The 27,102-nt window shown below is 39.3% G+C and overlaps 1 protein-coding gene across 2 annotated transcripts in view; it reads right to left on the minus strand.

Annotated features, from left to right (window-relative positions):
• Positions 1-27,102, minus strand: part of LOC145998466 (sperm-associated antigen 6-like) — a 242,279-nt gene that overhangs the window by 194,974 nt on the left and 20,203 nt on the right. For both annotated transcript variants that reach the window (XM_083134877.1, XM_083134878.1), the window contains exons 7-8: positions 26,286-26,438; positions 23,139-23,297 (exon numbers count right to left, since the gene is read on the minus strand). In XM_083134877.1, coding sequence (XP_082991003.1) covers positions 23,139-23,297; positions 26,286-26,438 — 312 coding nt within the window. The remainder of the gene's footprint in view (positions 1-23,138; positions 23,298-26,285; positions 26,439-27,102) is intronic.

Raw genomic sequence — 27,102 nt, forward strand, 5'->3', positions numbered from 1 at the left:
TTACTCCAGATGAGAATTTTTATGTGATATATAAGGATACATTGATTGAATGAGACAACCTTTCTGATGTCTCTTCATTCTCCCCCTTCTGGTGACATTACTGATCGTAATACTGTATTATTATTTTATATGTAATCTTCTTACACCTTTTCAACGTTCGAAATGTTGATTTAGTATTCATAACAACACGTAATTGAATAGAACGAAAATTTAGGATTGGACATAATAATCCTTCCCCTCTTCATTCTGTTAAATATAAGGATTATCTTCCTCAGATCCTCAGTGACAAATAGTGTACAAAAAATTTCTAGCTCCATTTCACCGTGCTTGAAGGCTAGAATTTATCCGCTTCTACGTTTCAACTAAAAACGTCGAACACCAATGGCGATGATAAATTACGAAAGGTACAGGGATAATGTGGACAAGCAATTTCGCTAATGGCCATGAATTTACGGGAAAAGATTTCCAGGAAATCGATAATGAAGAGATTGTTACAGCACACACAAGCCCCTTCGCTTTGCTTTCTAAGCAAAACGCTCCGAACAGGTTTTCATGTTACTTTAGGCTGTCAAATTCATTTACTGTAAATTCCAACCCGTCCTTTATTTGCAAGTTTAAAAAGCTTTACAGCATTAATGGCTTTCTTCCAGGTTTCTCCCAGAAAGGGCAACCATGTGAAAATAAGATTATTTTTTAAAAAGTTCTCTAAAACCACAAATGAAAATTTTACCGTTATCCAGCGAGATGTGACGAGGACGACGACATCACTCCAGTCTAGCAGTTGGTTATAGAAAAAATTGTGATACTTACGTTGACATTCAGCCCAAAAGCGGGTTGAAGGCCATTTTACATGTGATTGATTGATTTGATGTTTTAAGTCCACTTTATGCACAATAAGGTTAATCGGGACTGGACCTACAGTTTAAAGTGGGATCCGAACCACTTTTGCCTCCACCGGGTATCGAACCCGGGACGCCTTGATTACAAGGCGATGACGCTACCATTTTACATGTGATATTTAGGGGTATATTAAACCGCGTTTGATCCAAACCTGTTAGCTTTACCGCGATAGTGACCTCTCCACAGTTCATGTGCCAATCGTAAGCCAGAAATATGTCGTCTGGTGGACGGAGAGGGGCGAATGGGAGGCAGAGAGAAGCGGTCTTTACGCATATGCTGTTGCCACTTTGTAATTTAATCCTATATTTTGTTATGTCCTTTAAAGAAATATAGTATTGCTCTTTTCGTGGTAGTGAACAGTGTATATTTGTGAATTTCCGTGTAGTTCATTCTTGGCCTGACTCCTCTCGCCCCACAAAACCTGGGGCTGATAGAACATAGCTACAAAGCCTCGTGGTTTCAGCTAGAAAGCCGGACTTTTGGCAAGCACGGGAACAGCAACAGCTTAACCAAACACGGTTTAAATTTGTCTGTCCATGTTCTTCTCGCACACAAATCATTCCTGTCATCTCACTATTTTTTTCTAGCGCCACTATTGCAGTTAACAGTGAAAGGGTAGCCATATCGAAAGGCAGGGAACATGAAGGTAAAAATTTAGCATCGGCTTAATGTATTGCAAGGTATATTTTAGCAATCATTGTTTCATAATGACCATTGAGGAAACCATTGTGTTTTAGGATTGTCTTTTATAGACTCCTATGTTTTCCCACAAAATCGGATAGTTGATTGGTAGCGATTAAGAGGATTTCGCTCGAGCACCAAATAATTCGCATGGACGACGCTAGCGTACTGAATTGAGAGCTTCTTCGCTCGAGCGAATAACGCTCAAACAGGCAAAACGAGCAGTATACACTCGAAGCCCAGTAGTGCACGTATAACCGTCATTGGTCTGTGGTAGTGGGATCTCAAATATGGGTCGTGAAGTGAAAGACGCAGTGAAATTGAAACTTAAGTGAACATAGTCGTCATCCCCATGTTAAAATGTAGTTTAGTCTATCTTATCAATAGTGATATATGAAAATTAAACTCATGATTGTGGACTGAAACTGCCAAGGCGAATATTCTACATAGGCTCCGATTTTTGTCACATTAAAGTGATATTCCATTATGTATTCTCCAGTGTAGCACGCTACAGGATGGGAGTTTCAAACGAATTCAAGAGAGCGAAAGTGGTCCCATGCAGTTCTCTAGTGGCGATGTTTCCTCCTTGGAGCTTCAGCGAAGTCCAAGGATCCTCGGAAAAAAGAGTGTCATCGCCTCCCTACCCCAAACACTTATTATTTTAGGTTGAGGAACATGAACGTTTAATGTTACCTTTTTCTTTAACCAAATTTCGTTGCAAGGTTTGAAAATACCGCATACATTTGGAAAATAATGGGAAATCTGTTTTTAAGAAAGTTGAAAAATATAAACCCCTCCTTTCCTTTGGACTATTGAATTTATTTGATTATATAATTGTCTTAGTTCACGTCGTTCTTCTGGAGCCTCCCTGATGGTGTAGTGGTAACGCTGTCTCCTTGTAAACAAGATGTTCCGGGTTCTTTCTTCCCATGGAGGCACATTGCAGTGGATCGGATTTGATTCTATACTCATTAGCCTATTTGAGCATAAAGTGGACTTAAATTAATGTCGTTCTTCTCTTCTTTAGGCTACTCTCGACGTTGGAAATGAATGATGATCAAATGACACTGAGGAAGGAACATTCACAAAGACAAAGATATATAATGTCCGGGTTGGGACTCCAACTGAGAACTTTGGCTAACGAGATCATGAATTTACACGTACCTACGTTCAGCGGTGCATGTTCATTAATGTCACACACGTGTGTACACGTGCGTATGCATGCTGAATGGGCATAAACCGTAATATAATACTGATTTGCATTCTATGTGCATGAGTGAATTAAAACATCCATTCATAAATTCTGACTACCATGCGAGATCCCCGACGAGGGAGAGCCGGGACTTTTTCAACCTGTTCAAGCGGCTCCGGCGCCCACCCAGCGTCGTATAAAGTGGGTACCTGGAGGAAACTCTGGGGGGTAAAAGCGGCCAGGCGAGTGGTGTTGATCACATCACTACCAGCTCGGCCGAGATCAAGGAAGTGTGGGGCCCTAACCCCACACCGCCTTCATGGCGTGGTGCAAAGCACAGGGGAGCACTTTACTTTTCTTTCATAAATTCAATCTTGTGCATCTACCATCAACAATGATTTAGGGTTCTCAAAGTTATGCATTACTCTCAAGAAAAAAAGAAGGTGTTCTGTTTCTGCAAGACAATGCATGCCCCCATACTGCCACATCCACCTTACAGCCCAGAATTCGTTTCAGTCGATTTTCACCTATTTCGACCCTTAAAAGTGTACCTCGGAGGTACCTTCAGTGACGAAGACGTGCAGCAAGCAGTACGATAATCGCTCAGGCATACTGAGAAATCTTTTTACTCTGCTAGTATTTATGGTGAAACGATAATCAACGACTTGAACGAACCTCGTAAATAACATTGAGACTTAAAAGGGGTAATTGAAGGTATAAAAAGAAACGCAAAATTGTAAAATCGGAGGGTAGAATCTGAAAAACACTCGTAAAACTAGAAAAATAAATTGCGAATTGGAAAATTTTACTTCATCTCTAAGCTGACACATAAGCGCGGTGCAATTATAGCACCACCTATTCTCCGCGGTTTCTAGGAAATGACGTAAGGAATAGGAAACAATTATAGACACTTCCAGGATCCAGACAATGTGTTTCAAGGGGAATATATCGACTTCGGCGGCCTGTGTTTGCATTTGTATGCAAATGGATCCGCCGCGGGGCCCCTAAGACTTACGAGCAAACTGCGATCAAATTGACGCAGCCGTGTGACGTAAGCGGTACCTACAAAATTAAATGGAGCACCATGAATATAGTTTCCTCTTCTGGTTGTGCATGCGAGAGGAGGAAAAGCGGTTTCGCTAGAGAGTTGCACGCTCTAGAAAGATTCTTCTTCACGGTACAAATACAGATTTCCTTAGTGCATGAAGCATGAAGAAAATTCACAGCTTCTTTTTACTGGAAATGTTACTGCAGTGGTTTCAAGAGGAGACTATTGGAGTCTTGACTTTGTTCAGTAACTGTAGTTCAAGATACGACTTAAGGTATATCAATTGGCAGCTTATGAATGAATGAATTGATTTATTTTGCTTCCAGTTTCTGCAAGTTTTGGCTAATTGCGATGATGAGGATGAATGATGATAAGATGAAATGGATGAAGGGACAATCACAAACACATATGGACAGGGCACAACACAAGTCTGGGTCCAGACGCCAGAGCCCCGCTAGTCTGCAAAATGCCGTCCAGGGTGTACTACGTGGAGGTGAGGTTGACATTCGGGTGTCTTGAGAAAGGGTCACCCCTTACAACCCAAACAGCTTATGAAACTCGCCTTGCCTTTTATTTTGCATTCAAAAGTGATATTGTGCACTGTAATTTATTTATGCATTGATTTGGCTTATTTTACTTTGATTTTCTGCTACTTTTGGCTAATCGCCAAGATGAGGGTGAGTGATGCTACGATGAAATTAATTGATGAAGGGACACTCATAAACACCCATGTCCAGACTGAGACGAACCCGGGACGCATATTTCACATGTGCACATTGAAATAGAGATTGGGGACGTGGTTTGTAATGGAGAAGTTTCTGGTTGGCTGGAGTCACTTTTTTTTTTACTTAGTTGAGTACTTCTATGGCGTGCCTTACAATTTGACTATAATCTTGAAGTTGTTGAAAGCTGAAAACCACTTATATTTTTCTTTCCCATCTATTATCTACTTTTAATACATTGCTTTCATATTTTCTACATGTTTCTATTACAGCTTCACTTTCACTAAATCGATACTTATCCTCCAACGATTTATTTACATTCTTTCACCTTGTGCTGCCATCTACTTCTCTATTTCGAAACTCCTTTCATTTCAGTTTGTGTTGTTATATCTGGTTTGTAACAACTCTTTTTAAAACAAATAGGCGCGCGCTTATATAGTCAAAATTAAGGTTTTGGCGCTACTCAAGGGTTTGACAGATTTTTAAAGTAAGAATTCAATATGTTTCTTGCTTGCATGTGACGAAAACCGGAAAATGACCCAATATATTTAGTAATTGTATAAGAATTTTCATCAAACGCAACATTTTTAAAATTATTTCCTTTATTATTTCCAATAAGGAAGTCCATTCGCTTTCCGAATATTGATTACTATTCGAGTGCGTTGTCTTCCCCGACCAGATGGTTCTGCTTGTGCTGAGGCATAGTACTATGTGGTTTATAAAAAGTGTTCGCCCAAGTCAATGAAAAAAATGCCAGTGTCCTATCCTATAATACAGATAATAATATATAATAATGTAGGTTATCATTGAGGCAGTCTGCTAGCCAATAGGGAGCATTCATGCACAAACCACGCCCCCAATCTCTATTTCAATGTGCACATGTGAAATACGCACCCGGGACCCCTGGCGTCGTAGCGCCCACACTGTAAATAATTACTGAATTGTAGAGGTTTTTTTTCTAATACTTTAGTTTCATTTTGTGGAAAACTCTTTAAAGAGTTTAAAGATCAATCGTTCAAAAGTTACAGGCTTAAAACGTCTTTTGACCGCACATTTCCAATAGGGAATGCTGGAAGTATCTGTAGTTGCCTACGACGAAAGACAGACTAGCTTATTTTTCAGTCAGCAGTTCTCACTTAAATTACACTATGTCCCTTTAAAACTAATAGTAAGGTGTTGATTTTGTAACAGAAGTCTCACAATTACACAATATATTATTTTACGTGCAACGCCGAACACACGTCATGCAAACATACGTGACACCAGTGGCGTCTCGTGGCCTCAAATTTGGCCGGGGCTTATTTTTTAAAGAATTTAAAATATAATGACAATTCACATGAATTACAAAAAATAGGTATTTTTTTCTTCTAGATTACAAAACTGGACTTACTTTTTTGAAAGAATTTAAAATGTAATGACAAATTACATGAATTACAAAAAAAAAAAACGGGTATTTATCTTCTTTTAAACTACAAAACTGGACTTATTTTTTAAAAAAGAATTTAAAATATAATGACAATTCACATGATTACAAAAGAAACAGGCATTGTTGTGAAACATACCTTTCTACGAACGTTGACTCCTGTTCTTCTGCTCAGCAAATTTTGTTATTATTTTTTTCGTTGAAGCCCTCTATGTTTGAAATGTAGTCCATCTCTATTGTAAGCAAGTGCCAAGGCATTTGGTCTGTCTTGTCCCATTGCATTTCTTAAGCAGGTTTTAATACGCTTCAATGTGCTGAAACATCGTTCAGATTCAGCTGTTGCCACTGGAGTTATTAAAACTATGTTTGTCATTCTTACTGTTTCTGAAAAGGTATCCTCTAAATAATTTTAAATAAAAAATGAATGCAATCTACTGATAGAGTTTATGTTTTTCAACTCTTCACTACAATAAAGAACACGAAGTTCCCTCTTTAGTTTTCCCTCTTCTATGAAGGGATAATAAATCTGGGAAGATGCCTCTGTTTAAAGATTGTTCTCTTTCATTATGTCCTCGTAGAGCAAGTTCATGTCGACCACAGAATTTTAAGCAATCGATAATTCTATTTAATATATGCCTATTTTTCCGGACAAATTCAGCCTATGTCCTTCATCAATTTGTGTTCGAACATCAAACCTGCCAAACTCACTCAAACATAGCAAATGAAAGCCACCAAAACACTACAGAACAACACGCGAGATCGGACGCGACGCAACGGAGCTAGCCCCGAATCAGCACTCAAATCCATTGCACTCTCCCCTCCTCTCTCTGCTAGCATGTGACCTTCACTGTAGCGTAGGTGGGTGTAGGCCACGCCTTCCTTTGCGACGTTCCCCGGAAAACGATAATTGACATCAATGCCGCTAGGAGCGCTGTCGTATCCATTGCAACAGACGATGAATTTACGTGTGTAAAAATCGCCTTTTAAAAGACTGTGTGATAGTTATGCGTTATGGTGATTGATAATTACGTGAATACGTCCGTTTTTATTTAGTGGCTAAGCCCCGGAAGCCCCAAGGGACGAGACGCCACTGCGTGACACTGTGTTTGACAAAAATGTCACACATTAACATCACGGCATTCTACATGTAATTCTTCCGTGTCAAGAAAAAAGATTGTCTTGTAGAGTTGAATGACTTTCTCAACGTTATACAACGCGTAGATGTTTCCTTGGGAAAACGTTTACTAGGTGGGGGCTCCCTGATGGCATGGTGGTAACGTCCCGCCTTGTGATCAATGGGTCCCGGATTCGATACCCGGTGGAGGTACATAGTGGTTCGGATTCCACTTTAAACTGTAGGCCTAGTCCCGATTAGGCTGTCTGTGCATAAAGTGTACTTAAAACTCAAACTGCTTTTACACGTATGTGCCTCTACTAGGTATCGAACCCGGGACTTCAAAATTTTCAACTTTATGTTCACGTGTCTTTCAATGAAAAAAAATATTTCTTCAACTGAATATTTACCTATTGACATGATACTGACGGTTCGGACGAAACTGGGATCCGGTATAAACATACATTATCGGATAAGTCTGTATGTCATACAAAGTCCAAACAAAGCAACTGAACATGAAAGAAGCTAAGATTCACATAGGAGGTCTTTATCATTGGAAAACATGAGGTCATTCCACCATCTGCAAGGAGTGATTTAAGTCAAGGTTTGGGAGGCCAGCAGAGGTCAAGAAATTGCGATTGCCTTCATAACGGACAGCTGTGTTTGGGTTCTGACCCGATTTCAATTTAGTGTCAGCAGCATTACAGCCAGGAATGCCTTTACCATTGGCCACATTTATGGGTGGACCAAGTGCCTAAAATATTTTCAACTGAGTGTGGCTTACATTTATTTCCAGTATTCTATCCTTCCCACCCTTTCTCTCTCTCACACAAACACACGCGCACACCTCAAATGCAATGCAAGTGAAGTTTTCAGTGAAACTGTTTATAATCTGTAAGCATTAGTGGGATAAAATGTAAAAACAAGTGAAGGGCCAGGGGGAAAAACGATGAATGTTCATTCGAGACAATTTGCCAGGAAATGAAAAACAAAGTATTTCTTTCCATAAGAACGTTAATATATGCCAAAATAATAATGCGTTTTTCAGGCACTTCTCATCGTTTCCCAACCAAGGCCGTTCTCATTCTTATAGTACAGCTTCTGAACTATCAGATGGCGTTGCGATCTCAAAATGGGCGAAAAATCGACATTCATCGTTTTTCCCCCTGGCCCTTCAAGTGGCACCTTTTTTGTTTCTAAGTCCATTTTATGCAGTGATAGGCTAATCGGTACTGGACTGACAGTTTAAAGTAGGGTCCGAACCACTATATGACCCCACTGGGTATCAAACCTATGACCCCTTGATTACAAGGAGACATCATTACCACTAGGTAATCAAAGAGGCCGAATAAGTGGCGTGTCCAGGCATTTTCTTAAGGGCTGGTGTGGCTGTAAAGCAGGGTTATGGTTGCATTTTTTTATAATCCATGCTACTGTAGGTCCTGTCTCAATTACCCTTTCTGTGCATAAAAGTGGACTTAAAGCAAAACTCAAACAAGTAAATCCGAGACCCCAAAAATTCCCACTCTATTCTGATAAGTAGGTAAGTATGTTTGTGAACGGAAAGGATGCAACGTCCTGAAGCAGAAGACACTTTATCATTTCCTTAAAGTTTAAGTTCAATATTGTTTAACAATATTATTTTCTATCATCATCGCTACTTCTGTACGGAAAGTACTATATTCATAATAATACTGCATATCCCATTTTTCACACGTTGTAGGTTTTTTGCTGCATTTTTTTTCCTGCTCTTTCAATTTTCTCTATAGGTTATTCTGTATAGAAATATAGACAATGGAAACGTTTACAGGCATGGGCTTTGCCAGACATTTTTATAAGGCTGTGGGGCGTCAGATCATTGATATTATTCTACACAATAACTATTATAAACTAATTAAAATAAACCAATTTTATTTTAAACTTACTATTATTATTATTATTATTATTATTATTATTATTATATCCTTAACATTTCTACCCCCATCCACCAAATGAGTGAATGTCTGGCGCAACCGTTTATTTTTTTTAAACATTTCATACTGTTAATATACTGAAATGTATAGTAGTTGTATTTTTCATTAACCTTAACTAAGAAAAAAATTTAAATGTTGGGAAAAAAATTTAGGCATCAAGTTTATGACGTGTATCCTCTCACATAAAAGGATAATTTTTGGAATTTTGAAAAGAGTGGAATCGATTATTATTTGGATTAAATGGTAGAATATGAAAATGTAACCTTGTTCCTGTATTTCACTCATTTCTTTGTTATTAATGATCAAGTTTTCTGTATTCTTGTAACTTGAGAACAGAACGGTGTCAATTTCAGGGGTGGGGGGTTGATTGGTCAGTTCGGCTTCTCCCCTCCAAATGCTAGTTGGACATTTTGTATGTTCTTACCCTGATACATTTAGTTCAAGAAATGGATACTCTGACACATAGGCGCCGACTCCATGGGGCTTGGGGGGGGGGCTCTAGCCCCTTCAATGTTAGCGATGTGGGGGCAGAGCCCCCCAAATAATTTGCTTAAGAGGATCTAATGTATTACTTTGCTTCTCTTGTAAAGTTTACTCTGAATTGTGCCACATGAATTTAACTTTAAATACACATTTGAAATGTTCTACACCATCAACGCTGGGGGGCTGAGACCGCTAAACCATCAACTTTGGTGGCGGGCTATGACCAGAGACAGCAAAACACATGAGGGAGGTTATCTAAGTGTCCCCCTTTGATTTCCATGAAACTTGGCAGGTGTATAGAGGGACGCAAAGGAAGAAATATGTGTGTTTTTGTTTTTTTGTTTCGGCTAAACACGCTTCGTTACGCTGCTCTGGTCCGTCTATTGTTATGCCCATGCCTATCCGGGAACAACGGTGTCTATGAATTCAGCATCTCTCTACAGTTGCACTGCGTTTGGTACCGACAATCCTACAGTTATGTGCTGCGTGTGTTCCAATTATATGTGCGTGTTATTCCTATGCCAGGTTTACGTAGTTTCGGGGTCAGATTCCCACTTCTATTTGTCCTCATCTTGACATTTGAGGGGGTGTTGGCCTCCTCAAACAGTTTTTTAGCTGAAACAAAAAAAACACGTATTTCTTCCTTTAACCCTCTCTATACACCTGCCAAGATTCATGGAAATCGGAGGGGGACACTTAGATAACCTCCCTTGTAAGTATATAATTGTGAGTATTGTTAACATCACCGCCGGATTAAGGTGGGTGCTATTGATGCTGCCGCATTAGGCCCATTCCTGAAATAGGCCCAGATGAAAACAGTTGAGAATTTTCCGAAAGCTGAACAGTTTTCTTTTACTATATTAACCTGAAAATAAATCTTAGAATGAAATTTGGAGCCCCAATTTCGGACGCCTAGACACAGCGTTACTTATTATACAGTTACTATTATTCTTTGCGCTGTGACGTAACTATAACGTCGTTGTGTTTATTGTTTACCGAAGATTCCAAGTTAATGCTATCAATTTTACGTTAAACAGTTTACATAGTAATTTAGCTGCGTTTTTTGCAATATCTTGGCGAGTGTTCCCACATTATTATTATTCGGTAAGTGCGACGTAGTAAAATTTTCACCTTGAAAGTTAGTTGCACAGAAAAAATCGACGTTATGCAGCATCAGGCCCAATTTCGTCTTAATCCGGCCCTGGTTAACATTTTTACTAAAGAGTTTCAAAGACGATGTGCATGAACTAGGGGAGTGGATGGGACGTTCGGGCTACAAATGGCTCTCACATGACATTCAGAACGAGATCATTGATATATTAGGGAGATCTGTTTTGCGCTCTGTGGTAGCAGATATTAAAAGTCGGGAATGTGAACAATTGACATTCTGCATTCGAAATGTGAATGAAAATTTTGATATTTTTTAGGAATTCATGGGCTTTTACGAGATTCCGAACACTGTAAAAAAGGGAGGGAGTGAGTCATTCATTAATTTATTTCAGTGATCAGAGCCCCCCCCCAATAATTTTGAGAAGTCGGCGCCCCTGCTCTGACATCTTCAAATACACTCATTGACAAAAAAAAAGAAGCACCTAGAAGCAGGAACGTCGGAACCTGGGGGGGCAGGGGGACTTGCCCCCACTCATAATCGAGGAGGGGCAAGATAGTTTTTCTGCCCCTCACCCCTGGGTCGTGTGCTAAAATTAGACTATATTTTTCAACTTATATTTCGTTTGGAAAAAAAAATTGTGATTAGCACATCGCGCTGCGACGCCAAGGGTCCCGGGTTCGAATCCCGGTCGGGCTTGGTTGTTTGTGAATGTCCATTCATCATTTCATCACTCATCCCCATCTTCGCAAATTAGCCAAGAGGCACAAAACGCGAAGTAAAATAAACTAAATCAAATCAAATCAAATCGTTTGGAAAAAATGGAAAAATATTTTTGCACCAGTTAAATTAACGTGGACTCAAGCTTTCGATACTAGCATGATACAAAGATCCACGTGCACTTTAGAATCGCAGCCATGTCTCCGCAAATCAAGTGCAAGTGGAATTATCCCCCTATAGGAATTCCCCCTTCTATTTTCAATTCTCCCTTGTATATACCAGGTTTTGTACATTCAGCTGTGGTCGATGTGAAACAATAAACCCAGCGTACCCTAATGGGAAGAGAGGAGGGGGCAGAGAACAGCTCAATTTTAAATATCTTCTTTCCATCTACAACTACATTCCACGGATGCAAGGACTCTGAAAGTCCGAACCAGGGGAGCAGATGAAGCTTGAACCTTCTAGGTAAAAAGTTGAAGGTGAAAAAAATTCGAGACGACGCGGTGGGCTAGTCTGTTTTTGCACTAGATATGTTAGTGGACCTCCGTGGTGGAGTGGTTAGTACAGCGTGCTACGACGCCAGGGGTCCCGGGTTCGTCTGTCCTGATGAAAAATGAGAATTGAAAGAAATCGACATGTATGCATTTGATATGGGGGAAGGCTGCCGCGTAGGAGTCTTCCTTTAAAAAAAGAAAAGAGGCCGTAGGGAATCTGACTGCCACGCGGAGACCCGGGTTCGATACCCAGGGTGCGTGGTCTAAGATCGGAATTTTTCCGGCCTTGTCCCCGCAGAAAGGGGATCCGGCTCTCTCCCAGCCTCAAATCAATGGGTACCTGGTGGCAACCCTGTGGGGTAAAGGCGGTCAGAGCGTAGTGGTGTTCACATAAAAAATGGCCGAGATCGAGAATGGCGGGGAGGGGGGGGGTATAACCCCACATTCAGTATTGTTTGATGTGAAGAAACCACAGAGGCTTTTTTTTTTTTGCTGACACTATTTTACTTCCCTTTTCTTTCACTTTTGGCTAATCTCGAAGAGAGAGAGAGAGAGAGAGAGACAGTACATGACGGAAGAGATTAAAAAAAAACTCGGCGGATTTGAAAACCTGTCCCCCCACTCCAAAATAAGTTCGGACGTCCCTGCCTAGAAGAAGTGGTGGAAATGAAATGAAACTGCACGTGTTGACAGGTTATGTGACTGTATTACAATGAATACAAAATCAGATCAAACGGACAACCAAGTGTGCAGTACACGCATAACTCTGGCCCCACGTCAGTAGGATGTGCTACCACTTCAGGCCTTGATACATGCGCCAATTCGGGTTTGGAATGGACTCGTAGAGCCGTTGTATCCTCTCCTGAGGCAAGTCGGCCCAGACCTATTGTAACTGGCCCTCGATATCCTGCAGATTGGCACTGGGGCAGAGTTGACGTCCGAGCTGATCCCTCACTTATTCTATCAGGGACAGAGCACGGGATATTGCTGCCCATGAGAGTACCTCAACATGATGCAGACAGCCCATAGGCACATCTGCAGTGTGTGGAGGAACGTTGTCTTGTTGAAAGACTGCACCAGGATGCTGTCTCATGAGGGGTATCACATGAGGTCACAAGATGTCCGTGAAGTACCACTGTGCCGTCAGAGTCCCCCGAGCCATCACCAGAGTTGATCTGAAATCATACCCTATGGCTCCCCACACCATGATATCGGTGGTAATGCCGGTGTCTCTCTTCACAACATTGGCAGGATGTGTCCTCTCCTCTAGGCGCCACCATACTCACACACAGTGGTCATCCATGGTAATGCAGAACAGAGATTCATCGCTGAACATGATGCGACACTACTCCTCACTGTCGTCTGCAGTCCATGCCTCCCCGTTACAGCACCACTCCAAACACAGCGGTTTGTGTTCTGGTGTTAATGACAGCCTCCACATGAGAATGTGAACCCGTAGTCCAGCTGCTGCCAATCTACAACAAATGGTGCAGGATGACACATGGTGTTGTAGAAAGGCCTGTACCTGTGTCCGGATAGCAGATACAGATGTGATGGGGTTGTATAATGCTTGGTGCAAAATACTGCGATTCTCCCCTGGTGTGGTCAGTCTTGGTCAACTGGAACCTTCACCTGTGTAGGTGCCCTCACCTATCCATTGGTGCCAACGTCTGGCCAGAATGACACCTGAATGCACTAGATGCCTGAAAATTGCACAATTCCACCAACCAGCCTCATGTAGACTCTCAATGCAGCTCGTTTGCAACTCCCTCAAGTGCTGGTGATGCTGCCTGATGCATCTACGAGTGTTGACTGACTATCTGATGCTTTACACATACCTTATGAATGCTATCTGGCCTGATAACACTACCACAGAGTGCACTCTGGTGACCATTCTAGACGTTACATATTATTGCAACTCTAATCATTTGCATAACCATCGAAGGTACACATATGTACGAAATGACGCCCAAATTTGACCTTTCCTTCTGGGTGCTTAACTTTCTTTGTCAATGAGTGTATATCTTATTTGTAATGAATGGTCACTTGTCTTTAATATCATGTGATAGTAGTTGTTATTTCTGAGCTTTGCAGAAATTGGAATATCTCAGCTTCTAGAAATATGAGGCCAAAACCAATCTTTACAATAAAGTAGAGGCTACAATTTCAGTACTAACCAGTTCCAATGTCATCCTTAATCCTAAGTTTTAAATTTCAAAGTACCAGTATATCAGGCTAACAACAGTTCAGTCTTTTTTTTCTCTTTTTTTAAATAGTTGAGCAACCATTTACGTAACCTTATTGTGCTCTTAACTACTTAATATAGAATGATTCTCAATTACCTCTTGCAACCAATGCTTTCAATTGGGCATTTTTTAATACGGAACAAATGTTAAGACAAATAGGCAAATAGGTGCTTCTAATTTCCTCTCAATTTTTAAAAAATAAATATAGAAGTATACCTCTAGAAAATTAACTATGAGGCAGTTCACTTTCTGAATATTTTTCTCTTTTATATAATAAAATATAATGCATTCATAAATATTTTCTTAAGTTTGAACTTATTTTGAATCATTCTGCCATGATGGCAGATATAACAAAAAAAATGCTAATTTTCCCATGAATTAACAACGTGTGAGTACTCATGCTAAATGACCAAAAAATTATATATTTCAAAACATCAGAAAGACTAAAATAAAAAAGGGGAAACGCCGAAAAATGCCCTCCTCCACCCACATACGTTCGGAGGTATACGCTATTGTCCCAGTGCCTTAAATTATACCGGAACGTCAGTTACACAAAACGTTTACCGGATTACCCCATTTATCTTTGTTCTTTATCCTTTATTTGTAATTTCCATTGTTTTTAAATTTTTTTATATATTATTATTTATTTTTTTACATAAAGGTATGATTTAATATCATACCACCAATGATTATTCGGTGTCCAGAACATGTAGTCGGAAAGACTGTACATGTTTATTGCATATTGTAGTTAGCTCATTCGGAAAGTAAAGAAAGTTTGTGCATACAGTCTGTGTAACTGTTTCATTGCAGCCAGCCTGTGTTCAGTGTAGTGTAGGTAATATCCTGGTGCCTTTGGTGCCACTGACCTGTTCACATGGTGAGTGTAACAAGCTGTAACAATGAAAGCACCAATTGCAAATCCCGTCGACTGTCAGCTGCATGGCGTAATTCATTTTTTGCACACGGAAAACGTTAGACCACCATGACATTCATTAGAGACTTGTTGTAATCTATGGCAAAGCTGTTATGAATGTGGTAAGTATCCGAAAATGGTGCATAATGTTTAAGAATAGGCAAACAGATGTTTATGATGCAGAGTGATCAGTGCAACGGTTATGAATTTTACTTTAAGAATTCATGCCTCTGCCATCACAGATGCACGGAAACAACAGGTGGACCACATCATTCAAGAGAATCAACACAGCTTCAAATTTTTACCTTTTTTTTCTGAAGATGAAGGTGCACCTTGCTGGCAAACGCTTTGCAGGTGATGAGGAACTACAGGATGCTGTCATGTACTGCTTGAATCACAAGGTGGCAACATAGTACAAGGAACGGATGGTTAAACTGGTGTCGAGATACGGCAAGTGTAACAATGTCAAAGGCGAATATGTGGAGAAGTAGGTAAAAATATGTGGCAAAACATTCATGCAATACAAGGGCGCCGACTTTCCAAAGTTTCAGTGGGTGCATATCAATGGCGGTTAGATCTGTAATTATCAAGTATTGTATACTTTAAACAACTTACATGCACAATGATTGCAAGAGGCAATGATATTATCAACACGTTACTAAAAGAAAATACCACATTCATACAAATTAAAATGAAAAAATCTTCATAAATGCAAATCATTTTAATTGTATTGCAGAAAGAACTATGCAAGGATTTTGTTGTGAACAGAAACCACAAAATGACTAACTTTATTACCAAATAATAATAATAATCATGACATGTTAACTTTCAATATAAAACACATTCCTTCTTACGAAAAACTCAATATGCTGACCAAGGCAGTAATTTATTTTATTAAAAACATAAACTAAACGTAACGTTTCAACCTTCTAGCAAGGTCTTCTTGAGACTCTGTATCAAGTACAAATGTTAAGAATCTGAAGAAGACCTTGCTAGAAGGTTGAAACGTTACGTTTAGTTTATGTTTTTAATAAAATAAATTACTGCCTTGGTCAGCATATTGAGTTTTTCATATCATGGAAACAAGGCTTAATGGTGTTATTCCTTCTTACGTCATTTGCACTTATGAATTTGTTTGCAATTTTGGTAATGTCAATATTTTTAGTAATTTCTTTATGAACATGCAAAATTGCCAAAACATTCAATCTTTTTTGGGTCATTGGTGACCGCAAAAACGTTTTCAATCGTTTAAGTGCTGAAAATGACCGCTCAGAGGTACAAGAAGTAACAGGTATAGTTAAAATCACCCGTACAAACTTCACAAATTCTGTAAGCATTTCATGCATGGGACCACAGTTTTCTCTACTTAAAATATTTGTAATGTCTGACAAGTTGGCTACTTTTTCTTTGTTCGTTCTGCACACATCTAGAAACATGTCTCTGTGCAATGTTAGTTTGTCTTTATCAAAGTCTGTCCCATAGAACTGCATAATTCAATCAGCACCAATTTGACTGATAGCAAAAGCTTCAAGTTGTGAAATAAGTTCCAAAACCTTTGTTTGAAATCTACGATTTAGCGAATCCACAGCCACATCAATTATTTCAAAGAATATTTGTCTGTAGATTTCCTCCGGCGTTTGATACGTATGAGGATCACTACCTTCATTGTAGGGTCTTGGCATCTTCCTTTTTCTAGGCAAAACTGGTTCATCAATGTTCAATTCAACTATCAAATCAACTATTGAGGTAGTCGGTCACAATCGGCTTATTCTTTATTAGTGCTCAATATCGGCAAGTAGTTATTTTAAAACAATTGTTGACGAATGGAGTGGGCATATTGTAGTGTGTCGCTTGTAAGGAAACATCAAAGCAAGCCGAAAAGATGGGATTCTATTCACAATACAATATACTTCCATTGTTATTGTGAGGACTGCCTTTGACTTGGCCAGAGACAGGCAAGGATGGGGAAATGTGTTGCTTGGTTGCCTTTGCACAAACACATTTCAAACAATTATGTTTTAGAGGTTAGACATTTTAACTTCCATCTCAATGTTTTAATTGCTTATTATTTTTTGATAATGACAAGTGAGAAATATTTATTTTATTTTGTTTTTATCAAATTAAAAATCTTGTTGGTGCACCGCACCCACAAGATTATTTGTGTGGGTGCTCGAGCCCCGGAGCACCCACATAGTCGGCGTGCATGATACAGTATTCTGTTTCTGTAACGTTATCAATAGTAGCATAGCACAGTTTTATATGCCCCCTTGCAAGCAAAATATCAGCTCCCTCCCCCCATCAGTGGAAAATATTATTGACAATACTATAATGTATATACCATAGAAAATGTCCGAGGGGTGGACAGTGCAACAGTTAGTCGCCCTCACCCCACGCACACACAGTTAGTTTGCCACTTTATTTGAACAGGAGTGTAAAAGAAATTAAGATCGACATTAAGTCCAAAGAGGACTATCCTTTAAACAATTCCCCAAAATATTATTTTTTGAATATTTGTGTATATATGTATATACATACATGTAACCTATAACTTGTTTAAAAAAAAATAAAGAGATAAATAAAAAATATCCACTTATATACCAGTGTAGTAGCATCTGGAAACTAAATCAGGATATTAATCTCTGATAAATAACTGTAAAAGGAAGTTAGACACATTTTCTTTTACTTTAATGAAGTAGCACAGACAGGATTCTTTCTTGGGAAGCTTCATGCAGTCAAATATGTAATGCATGATATTTTGTATATTTAGTTTGATTTTTTTTTAAAGTAATAGGTTACATACATATATACACAAATATTCAAAAAATAATATTTTGGGAAATGTTTATAGGGTTTTCCACTTTGGACTTAAGGTGGGTGGGGCATTAGCCCCCAAGCCATCCACTTTCCCTTGGCTGCGGCAGTTCAAAATTCAAGAAACAAGTCCCTGACATTCGCCTACTGGTCTGGATTATGGATGTTGACCCAAGGTCAGTTTGAATCTACCAGAGAAAGATACTCGCGGACTACAGTCTTGAGAGACAGTTAATTGAGCAGCGATGGAAATCTATTCATTGAAAATACGTCACTCAATGAAAAGTTGAGCAGAAGGACTTAACCGCCAAAAGATTGTTGCAACACAGAGACTGAGTTTTAATGTCAGTGGACCCCCATATTATTAATAATGATTTTTACAATGCCATTCCTTTTCGGTATACCGCTGAACACACATTTTTTTAGACTTTATTATTAAACAAGGTATTTTTTTAAAAAAAGATAGATCATCACTACAGCAAGTGTTAATAGGAAGTTACACTTCCAGGACCATAGATCATAATAAAATTATATTAAACCGGAAAAGAGGAACTGGTTGGACAGAAATTAATACAAAACTAAAATGAACTTCACAAAATAAACCAAAATAATGGTGACATTTAACTTATTTACTGCAGGAAAGAAGATGTCCTTAGACCAGTGGTATTCAAACTGTGAGACATGCCTCCATGGGGAGGCACCAAAGTTTCACAGGGGAGCCACAAGAATTCCGAAAGAAATATTTATTTTTTCTGAACGTTCAAAATCTGTTAATTAAAAAAATACATTTTCCCCTCATTTCTGCAACTCACATTGGTTGTCCATCGATAATGTCATTTCCTGTGTCTTTTAACTGAGACAGAAACTGCCCTCATATTGCACCTTGAAGAAGAAAACCATGCCAATTGATAGTGCCTTTGTACAGAAATTGTTATACCTTTCTGATATTTTCCACAAACTGAATGTATCTCTACAAGGTACAAGAGTATCTGCAACAACTATCAGACAAAGTGTCAGCCTTCAAAAGGAAGTTACTGCTTTGTAAGACAAAGATTAAAGATGAAAGCATTGCTGATCCCTCTCGTACATTGAGAATGTTGTTAGAAGAAACAGGACTACAATTAAATAAAGATATCCAAACATTGCTGTATGCCTGCTTTGAGCATCTATTAACCAGCTTTTCTTACTGTCTGTATTTATCCTTTTTTATCTCATGAATATCATACCACTGAATGAAATGACATCACCTCATAAACATTAAAAAATTGTACACCACATGTATTAATCACACATATTATAATTACATTACTTGTATATGTACCAACAGTAAATATCCACATGAAGAGTTTTTGTGTTGATCTTCCATCGTCACAGCACATGTATTTATCTGTTATTACTATTGAGGGGAGGTGCATGAAGATTTTGGCAGCGCAGGGGAGCCACGACAGCTAAAAGTTTGAAAACCCCTGCCCTAGACCAAGGGGATAATTGCCCCCTGGGCCCAAGCTCCTACTGAGTTCTAGGGCCCCACTTTGTCACGCTATAGCTAAGAATCGAGAATAAAGTGCACCACTTGACAGGTGTGGATAATGTAGGAAGCGTACATTAGAAAGAGCTTGGAGCTCCCTTAAAAATATTTGAGGAAAGTTACATTTTAAATACATTGTGTTATTTCGGCTTCTAGATGGAACAATAATTCAGTTAATTTCATTATTTCATGCCATCGTGTCTGTTGGGTGTGTATATTTCTGGTATATTCCTACTGCTGCAGTTGGTTGCAAGTGTCGTTCTCTTGTGTACAGTGGTCAGAAGTAGCAAGCTACTTGTAGCGTCGCTACTGTAGCTAGCTACTTGTAGCATCGCTACTGTAGCTAGCTACTTGTAGCATCGCTACTGTAGCTAGCTACTTGTAGCATCGCTACTGTAGCTAGCTACAAAATTTGTAGCTGTAGCTGTAGCGACGCTACATTTTGAAAATTGTAGTTGTAGCGGTAGCAAAGCTACAAAATTCCTGTAGTTGTAGCGAAAATTTCGCTACAGCTACATTTTTTCTCGGCATTTTGAGGTGAATTTTGAATGTGGCAACAGCGTCAGAAAAAGATCGACAATAACCCTTAATTTTGCAGGAGGTTCATAAACACAGTCTATTACATGGAGATACAGATTATCTAGTACTAGATTATAGATATCTGCGTAATTTATTTAATTAGTATCTGAAGAATTCAGATATCCAGATAACTAACTGACATATATGAATATATTCCTGCTAACAGCTACGTTTTTTAGCTGCATCGCTATTTTGCCTCGTTTGCTGCATCACTGGAAAAAAAGTGCCTCGTTTGCGTAAACCCCGGAACAAATCCTGTGGATATTCATGGTGTTAGAGACACCAAAATGTCATTAATTGCTGTGTAAGACACAACTTACATTACAAAAAGGAGCAATGGAATATCCACTGCACTGACAAGGGAATAGTGCCAGCAATAAATGGCTCAGTACGTTAACAGCATTGATCATCATCAGTATATAGGATCTCACCAGTAAGAAATTATTGTTACAAGAATGATAGAGTTTCTGTAATTACAATTATTTTCGCGATAGTATTTGTTCACAAATTTTAAAATTACAATACGTTTAGAACACTCAGGTTTATACGACAGTTTCCTCAATAATTTTATCATATTGCAAAAAGTATGTACGAGTTATTGACTTTCATGCAGAAACGACAATTTTCTTTAGTTAATATACATAGTTTTCAAATTTATGTATTTCTCCTACTTTTGCGTCACTTTTCTGTAACTTTTGCTAATCATGACATCATCATCATCATCATCCCTCGCTGTTTCCTGCCTCTGGCTGGGTCAGCATAGAAGTCAAGCCTCTCCATTTTTTCCTGGTCTTTCACAACTCCTCTCTTTCCAAGGTGTTCCAATCTTGTCTCCTAACACTCTCTACTATCTGCTGTTTCCACCGACATCTTGGTCTCCCCCTTGGCCATATTCCCACTCTTTGTGCATTGTAAGCTCTTACTGGTAGTCTTTCTGCATCCATCCTCCTCATGTGTCCGAACCATCTCATCTGTGCCTGATCTATTCTGTCCTGAAGCTTCACTACACCCACTGTCTGTCGGATCTCCTCATTTCTTATTCTATCCCTTCTAGTCTTCCTCAAAAGACTCCTTAGAAATTTAATCTCCACTGCCTGCATCTTTTCTTTGTGTCTCTATGTCATTGTCCAAGTCTCTGCTCCATACGTAATTATTGGCACATAGTATGTTACATATTACATTCTTGCATTTCATAGGTACATCCCTATTCCATATTATTCTTCGAACGCTTTGATATAGTCCACCACCCATTTGTCCTCTTCTGTTTACCTCCTCATCTATTCTTCCACTTCAATCATGACAATGAGGATCAATGGTTTATTAAATTATTCTATTATCTATAGTCGCTTTCTGCCACTTTCGGCTAATTGCGAGAACGAGGAAGAATGATGAATGATGAGCAGTGTGGGGAATGGAGGAGCAGGTGGATCTCATCCTCCCAACTTGGCATCTTTCCTAGTTTTTGTTGTGAGTCCATTTTAAGCATAGATAATCTGATCGAGACTGGATCCTAACCACTATGTGCCTCTGCGGGGTATCGAACCTGGGGCCTTTTTGTAGTCAAAGGGCTCCAGGTACTTTTCATTCAAAATGCTGACTTCATATCAGTCTATAAAAAATGAAATATTTATTCTCAAGAAAAATATGTTGATGTGAACATAAATACGTAATCCTACCAAATTTCATTTGTGTATAGTTGTAATAATTAATTTGGGCAACACCCTAATTGCAATATTCATATATCAAATTTGAATTGATATGCCACTTGCGTAGGTATGGTATTCTCAAAAACTATTGTAAAAATAAGTAACTGAAGTAACATTGCTATCAAAATTATCGAATGACTGGAATCATGATAATAAATAACAGAATCTATTTACCAGTAGTAGGGGATTTTTTTTAATACCCATATCGTTGTTTTCATTTTTTTTTTAAAGCAGAAGTAGCGCAGAAAGTAGCGAAGTAGCGAGTAGCAAACAGGAGTAGCGTAGCGAGCTACTTTTTGGTAAATGTAGCTGTAGCGAAGCTACATTTTGGAAGAGTAGCTGTAGCTATAGCAAAAAAGTAAAGTGCGCCCCTGTGCATAGCACCACGCCATGAAGGCGTATAGGGGGTGTGGGGGTAACGCCCCACACTTTCTTGATCCGGTCCTGAGTGGGGGTGATGTGATCAGCATCACGCCCCTGACCGCCTTTACCCCCCAGGGTTTCCCCCAGGTACCCATGTTATTCGACGCTGGGTGGGCGCCGGGGCCGCTTCCATCGTTAGAAAAGTTCCCGGATTTGAACCGGCCGGGGATCGAACCCGGGACCTTTAGCGTGGTAGTCAGACGCGTTACCGACTGAGCCACCGCGGCCACGAAGCTACTTTTAAAATGTAGCATTCTGATCATTGCTTGTGTACCACACTTAAAACTAATATTAGTAGTACAAGTTCATGAATTACGAAGTGTGACTATTTATTGCGTTGGTGAAGAACTGGATTGATATCTAGACAATTTACTCTTTCTATAAATTTATGACTAACTGTGTATGGTTTTTTTTCCTATCAATGGCTATCTGCAAGTAAATTAATTCACCATTCCTGCGAGGACCACATGTCAAGTTGCTTGGGGGCCCCTCTGGCTGAGCCAGTTCATTCCGGCTTATTAATGTAGACATTGTCTTGTGATATTCTACTGGAAAACCACTCGACCATATCCCTCACATTAAAAGTTAATAGTAACAAACACCATGTCTTGAAAGTTATTTGTGGTGCCCATTGACTTGTACAATACAGTGAAATCTGTGGACATAGACAGTACATACATAAATAAAATTAGTGCTTGCCTTAAAGAATTTCTAGTTTGAATTGTGTCATTGTTGACCCACATCTGTTTTGTAGGTTTTTGTTTATTTTTTTATCATTGTTTTTTTCATAAGGCACACTATCTGGTGAATTTCTGGGATTCAAATTTTCAAGACCACAAAGAGAGCATTGTGGGGCCCCTACACCTCAGGGATTGCGGGGGCAGCTGCTATGCCATTGGTTATCAATAAATATCTTTGCATAGATAGAACTGTTCATTACTTTCCGAATGACCCTAGTAATTAACATCCAACCACAACGTAAGTCACAACTTTGTTCCTTGAAAGACTGTATGCTAAATAAAAGGCACAACGTCATGCTTTAGGTAATGCAAATTATAAAAATGCCTTACTTACCTTGCTGTACTGATTCACAACATACTTCAAAATCTCAGGTGGTGCATCATACAGAAGAGGTTCAAGAGCTGCTACATATGTACACTTTAAGAGAACCTGCTTCAAGGCAAACTGGCATTTCTGCATCAAATCTTCAGAGCTTCTAGTACATGTAGCATACTGAAAGAAAGAGAAATGTGCGCGTTATATTTAAAGAGGAGAATCAAATTTCACACTTCACTCATATCTCAATATTAAAATAATAATAGCCCCTGGGTCGACAGCCCGACTGCCAGTCTCCCTCCCACAATCCTACCTAGAGGTGTGGAGATCTTCAACCAGTAATGGGGTGACGTGTGGTCAGCACGTCGAACCCCCAGCCGTTGTAGGAGATTTCCGAGACAGTGTTACGCTACTCACTCATAGTTCCCCAATTTCCTCACAATAATGCATTGCCACTGGTCCTATGCACAGGCCGAGAACCAAGAGACTGAACCCAGGCAGACTTGAACCCATGCCGTCCCACAGTTGGAGTCTAAAGCACAGCACCTTAGACTGCACGGCCACAGAGGAGAACCATATCTCAATACTGTAACTTAATATTCTCAGTCAATTTTGCAACCTTTCTTGCAGGTACTATTTAATGGAAATAGATATAATGTCAGTAAAAATGTTGGTTATTTTACAAGTGCTTGAAATGGAAATTGTTAGGTGGAGGCATTTGCTCAAGCCTTGTGGAGGATGTGTGAATGTTTCAACATGGTGGCAATGAGATAGAGCTCCCACACACCGGTTTGCACTCTCGCCTATGGTGTGAGCGGTCCCATGTTCGATTCCCAATGAGAGCTCCCGTCATCATGGGGATAATGCGGAGCTGCTAGAAAACAATAGTAGCAAACCCCTGTCCTGAAAGCCAGAAAACAACATCGATGGAACCCAATGTGCCGAGCACGTGACACCCAACAAAAAGAAAATCACAAAAGGCTGTTCAAGCTACAGGCAGGAAAACAATGATAAAATTGGTATAGGAAGACACTTTACACATAATTTTTTCATAGCTGGTAATATGGTATCCCCTGCACTCACTCCCTTCTAAATTCAAGCACTGTACTTTGCATAGCTTTTCTTCCAAACTAGGTTAATCGCTAAATACTCCTACACAGAGGTTGGTTACAAAGTGAAAAATATGATTAAGAATTTAATTGCACCTGTACTTGTTAGTTGCTATTCTCTAAATACTACCCAAATGTATACACAAGGAAAATATATGCAAGTATAAATGATGTGTGGAAAGAGGAGAAAGATATCCTAAGTTGTAATAATTAATGACAAAACAGTAGCTCAATAGCTCATAAAGACACCTTGGAAAGGGTTGAGTTGAAGAGATAGCATGCATATATATGTGCATGCACACACACACACACCTTTGTAGATAGTTCCACACTAAATAAACATCCTCACAAACAAGCAAACAAAAAGACAATTAGCACTAGATGTCCCTCTCAAATTTGGTTCACAAATGTGTATACTGAGCTATTGAAACCAGAAGTAACAAGAAGTAATAAGAAGATTTTATTGAGACCAGGATTGATTCTGGCACTCAGTTCTGCTATATAGACTTCCTCTCAAACATCATCTTACAGAGTAATCTGTGTTGAGATGTAGACTGTGGATGATGGCCACTTTAACTTCAAATTTTTCACCCTTCAAGTTGTTAATGTTAGCGGGTGGCCAGAATTAAAGTTGCCCTATTTCAGAGTCCATTTGAAGGATCGGATTGCTGTGAAATTTGGTAGAGAGGCTATGGAAACCATGGGGAAGCGAATGTGAATGAAAAAAAAAAATAGTACAAATTTCCACCACCAGGTTAAAATGTGGTGCTGAAATCTGGTGCACAGTGAATATCATCCTGAGAAACACTTTGTGAGAACATTGATAATGCTGTCTTAGTCTTCCAGAGAGCGTATTGTACGCTGCTGTACTGAAATAAACTCAAATTACTGGTTGTTGTTACTGCAACACCTCAGTGCCACCTGGTGGTGAAAATTAGAACAAATTTTATTTTCATCGGCATTTGCTTTCCCATGGTCTCCATAGCTTCTCTACCAAGTTTCACCACAATCTGATGCTTCAAACGGGCTCCAGAGGACTATGAACTCTAATTGTGGCAACCCAGTATTCTACTTATGCGCCTAACTGAAAGCTGAATCGCGGCAACCATATGCTGGTCTTTATCTTGCAAGTAGGGAAGTACAGAAGGGTAAAGGAAGTCATAGCTATTACCCAGTAAAGAAAATGAGCATGAACAAAGATGGGTCACAACTGAGTCATGCTTGGAACATACTTCTTGAGAACGAAATGAACCCAGCACGTGAGTATCCAGGGCAACACAAAACTAGAATCGGAGCAGACAAATCGCAGGCCTCGTTCTAAATTACCTCAGCATACATACTCATGCCATGTAGCCTCTTCATTCTATTTCCTGAAGATGAGAATTATGCTGATCTCACTTGGTGAATCTCCTGACAACATCTGTTTGATTTGCATCTGCAGAAAAGCATAAATTCCTACTCTCGATTTCTAACCTGTAAAACACACTACAGAACACAATACAACATCTATTGGCTGAAAATCATTTAATTTCCTGTATCTCTCTGAAATGATGTTGTGTATGCTCAGATATGCAGAGAAAAGAAGAAGAATCTTTAAGACCTTTTACTGGAAGACCATCAAATCAATAGTTATGTGAGCAAAGCAACATACTGAGTAAGCCAATCAATTTGATAGCTAGGTAAGTAGATGGCTTCCACAGGAAATCTAAAATATATATCAGGAAAGAAAACTAATAATTGTTATAATTAATCAATCAACCTATTTGAATGTGCTCATTCCACTGAAGTATTTATCGAAACAGGTTTCTATATCTTTTAACATATTTGTAGTCACTTTAACCATGTTTTAACCTTTTTAACATGTCTTATACTTAATCTCCCATCCCTGAAGAAGGAATGATTTCGATCTGAAAATTAGGACAACCAACAAGACATTCTATCTTAAGGTTGGCATGTGGCATGAAATATCACCGTTCTTATATTATCCAGATACTACATCTCCATTATCTCAAAACAAAGAAGCATTTAAAATCATCATATACCATTAAAAACTTACCAAAAGAAGCTTGGGAAAGATGTTAGCCACAGCTACTGCCTTTGCATGTTCTGGAGTATGCTTCCCTATTTGGCCTATTGTCCATCCTGTTGCAGCTAACACGTGGCTTTCTTCTCCTGTATCACTCAACACTAGTGCAAGTTGCACCATGCCCTGTACAAAGAAGTAAGAAATTTCTAAATTTATTTATGTTACTAAAGAGTAAAAAATACAGAATAACAAGTATGTTAAGATGTCATACCTGTGTAGACATTCAATATAGATTTGCAAATTCCCTGAAAAACTCTCACATTGACTTCGAATTCTCAAAATGCTAATGTAAATAAAATGCTAATGTAAATAAAATGCTAATGTAAATAAAATGATAATGTAAATAAAATGCCCCACACCATGGCCATGCGGTCTCAAGCACCATGTTTTGGGCCCGGGCTACAGGATGCATGATACTCCTGCGGAAAGCATAAAACGTTTCTCCTGAGATTTCAGCCAGTGTATGGGAATGGTGGCCACCCACCTTTGTGAGGGAATTGGGAGCTACAAATGAGTAGCGTAACCTGGCCATGGAAACCTACAATGACTGGGGTTCTCGTCATGCTGTCTGCATGTCATCCCCGTAACTGGATGATCGCCCACCTCTGCTGAGTCATGTGGTAGCGAGGCCAGCAGTTGGTAGGTAGGCCCTGGCCCTCAAAGGTTTTTACGCCAGAGGTCTAAAAAAAATATAAGGAAAATACTGATTTGGTAAAATCGAAAATGCTCTGAAGTCACACTTAGCATCTACTACTGTACGTGTTTTAATGTCTCTTATCTGTGAAAA

Source organism: Lepisma saccharinum, chromosome 14 (assembly GCF_977018435.1).
Source record: "Lepisma saccharinum chromosome 14, izLepSacc3.1, whole genome shotgun sequence".
NCBI classification, from domain to species: domain Eukaryota; kingdom Metazoa; phylum Arthropoda; class Insecta; order Zygentoma; family Lepismatidae; genus Lepisma; species Lepisma saccharinum.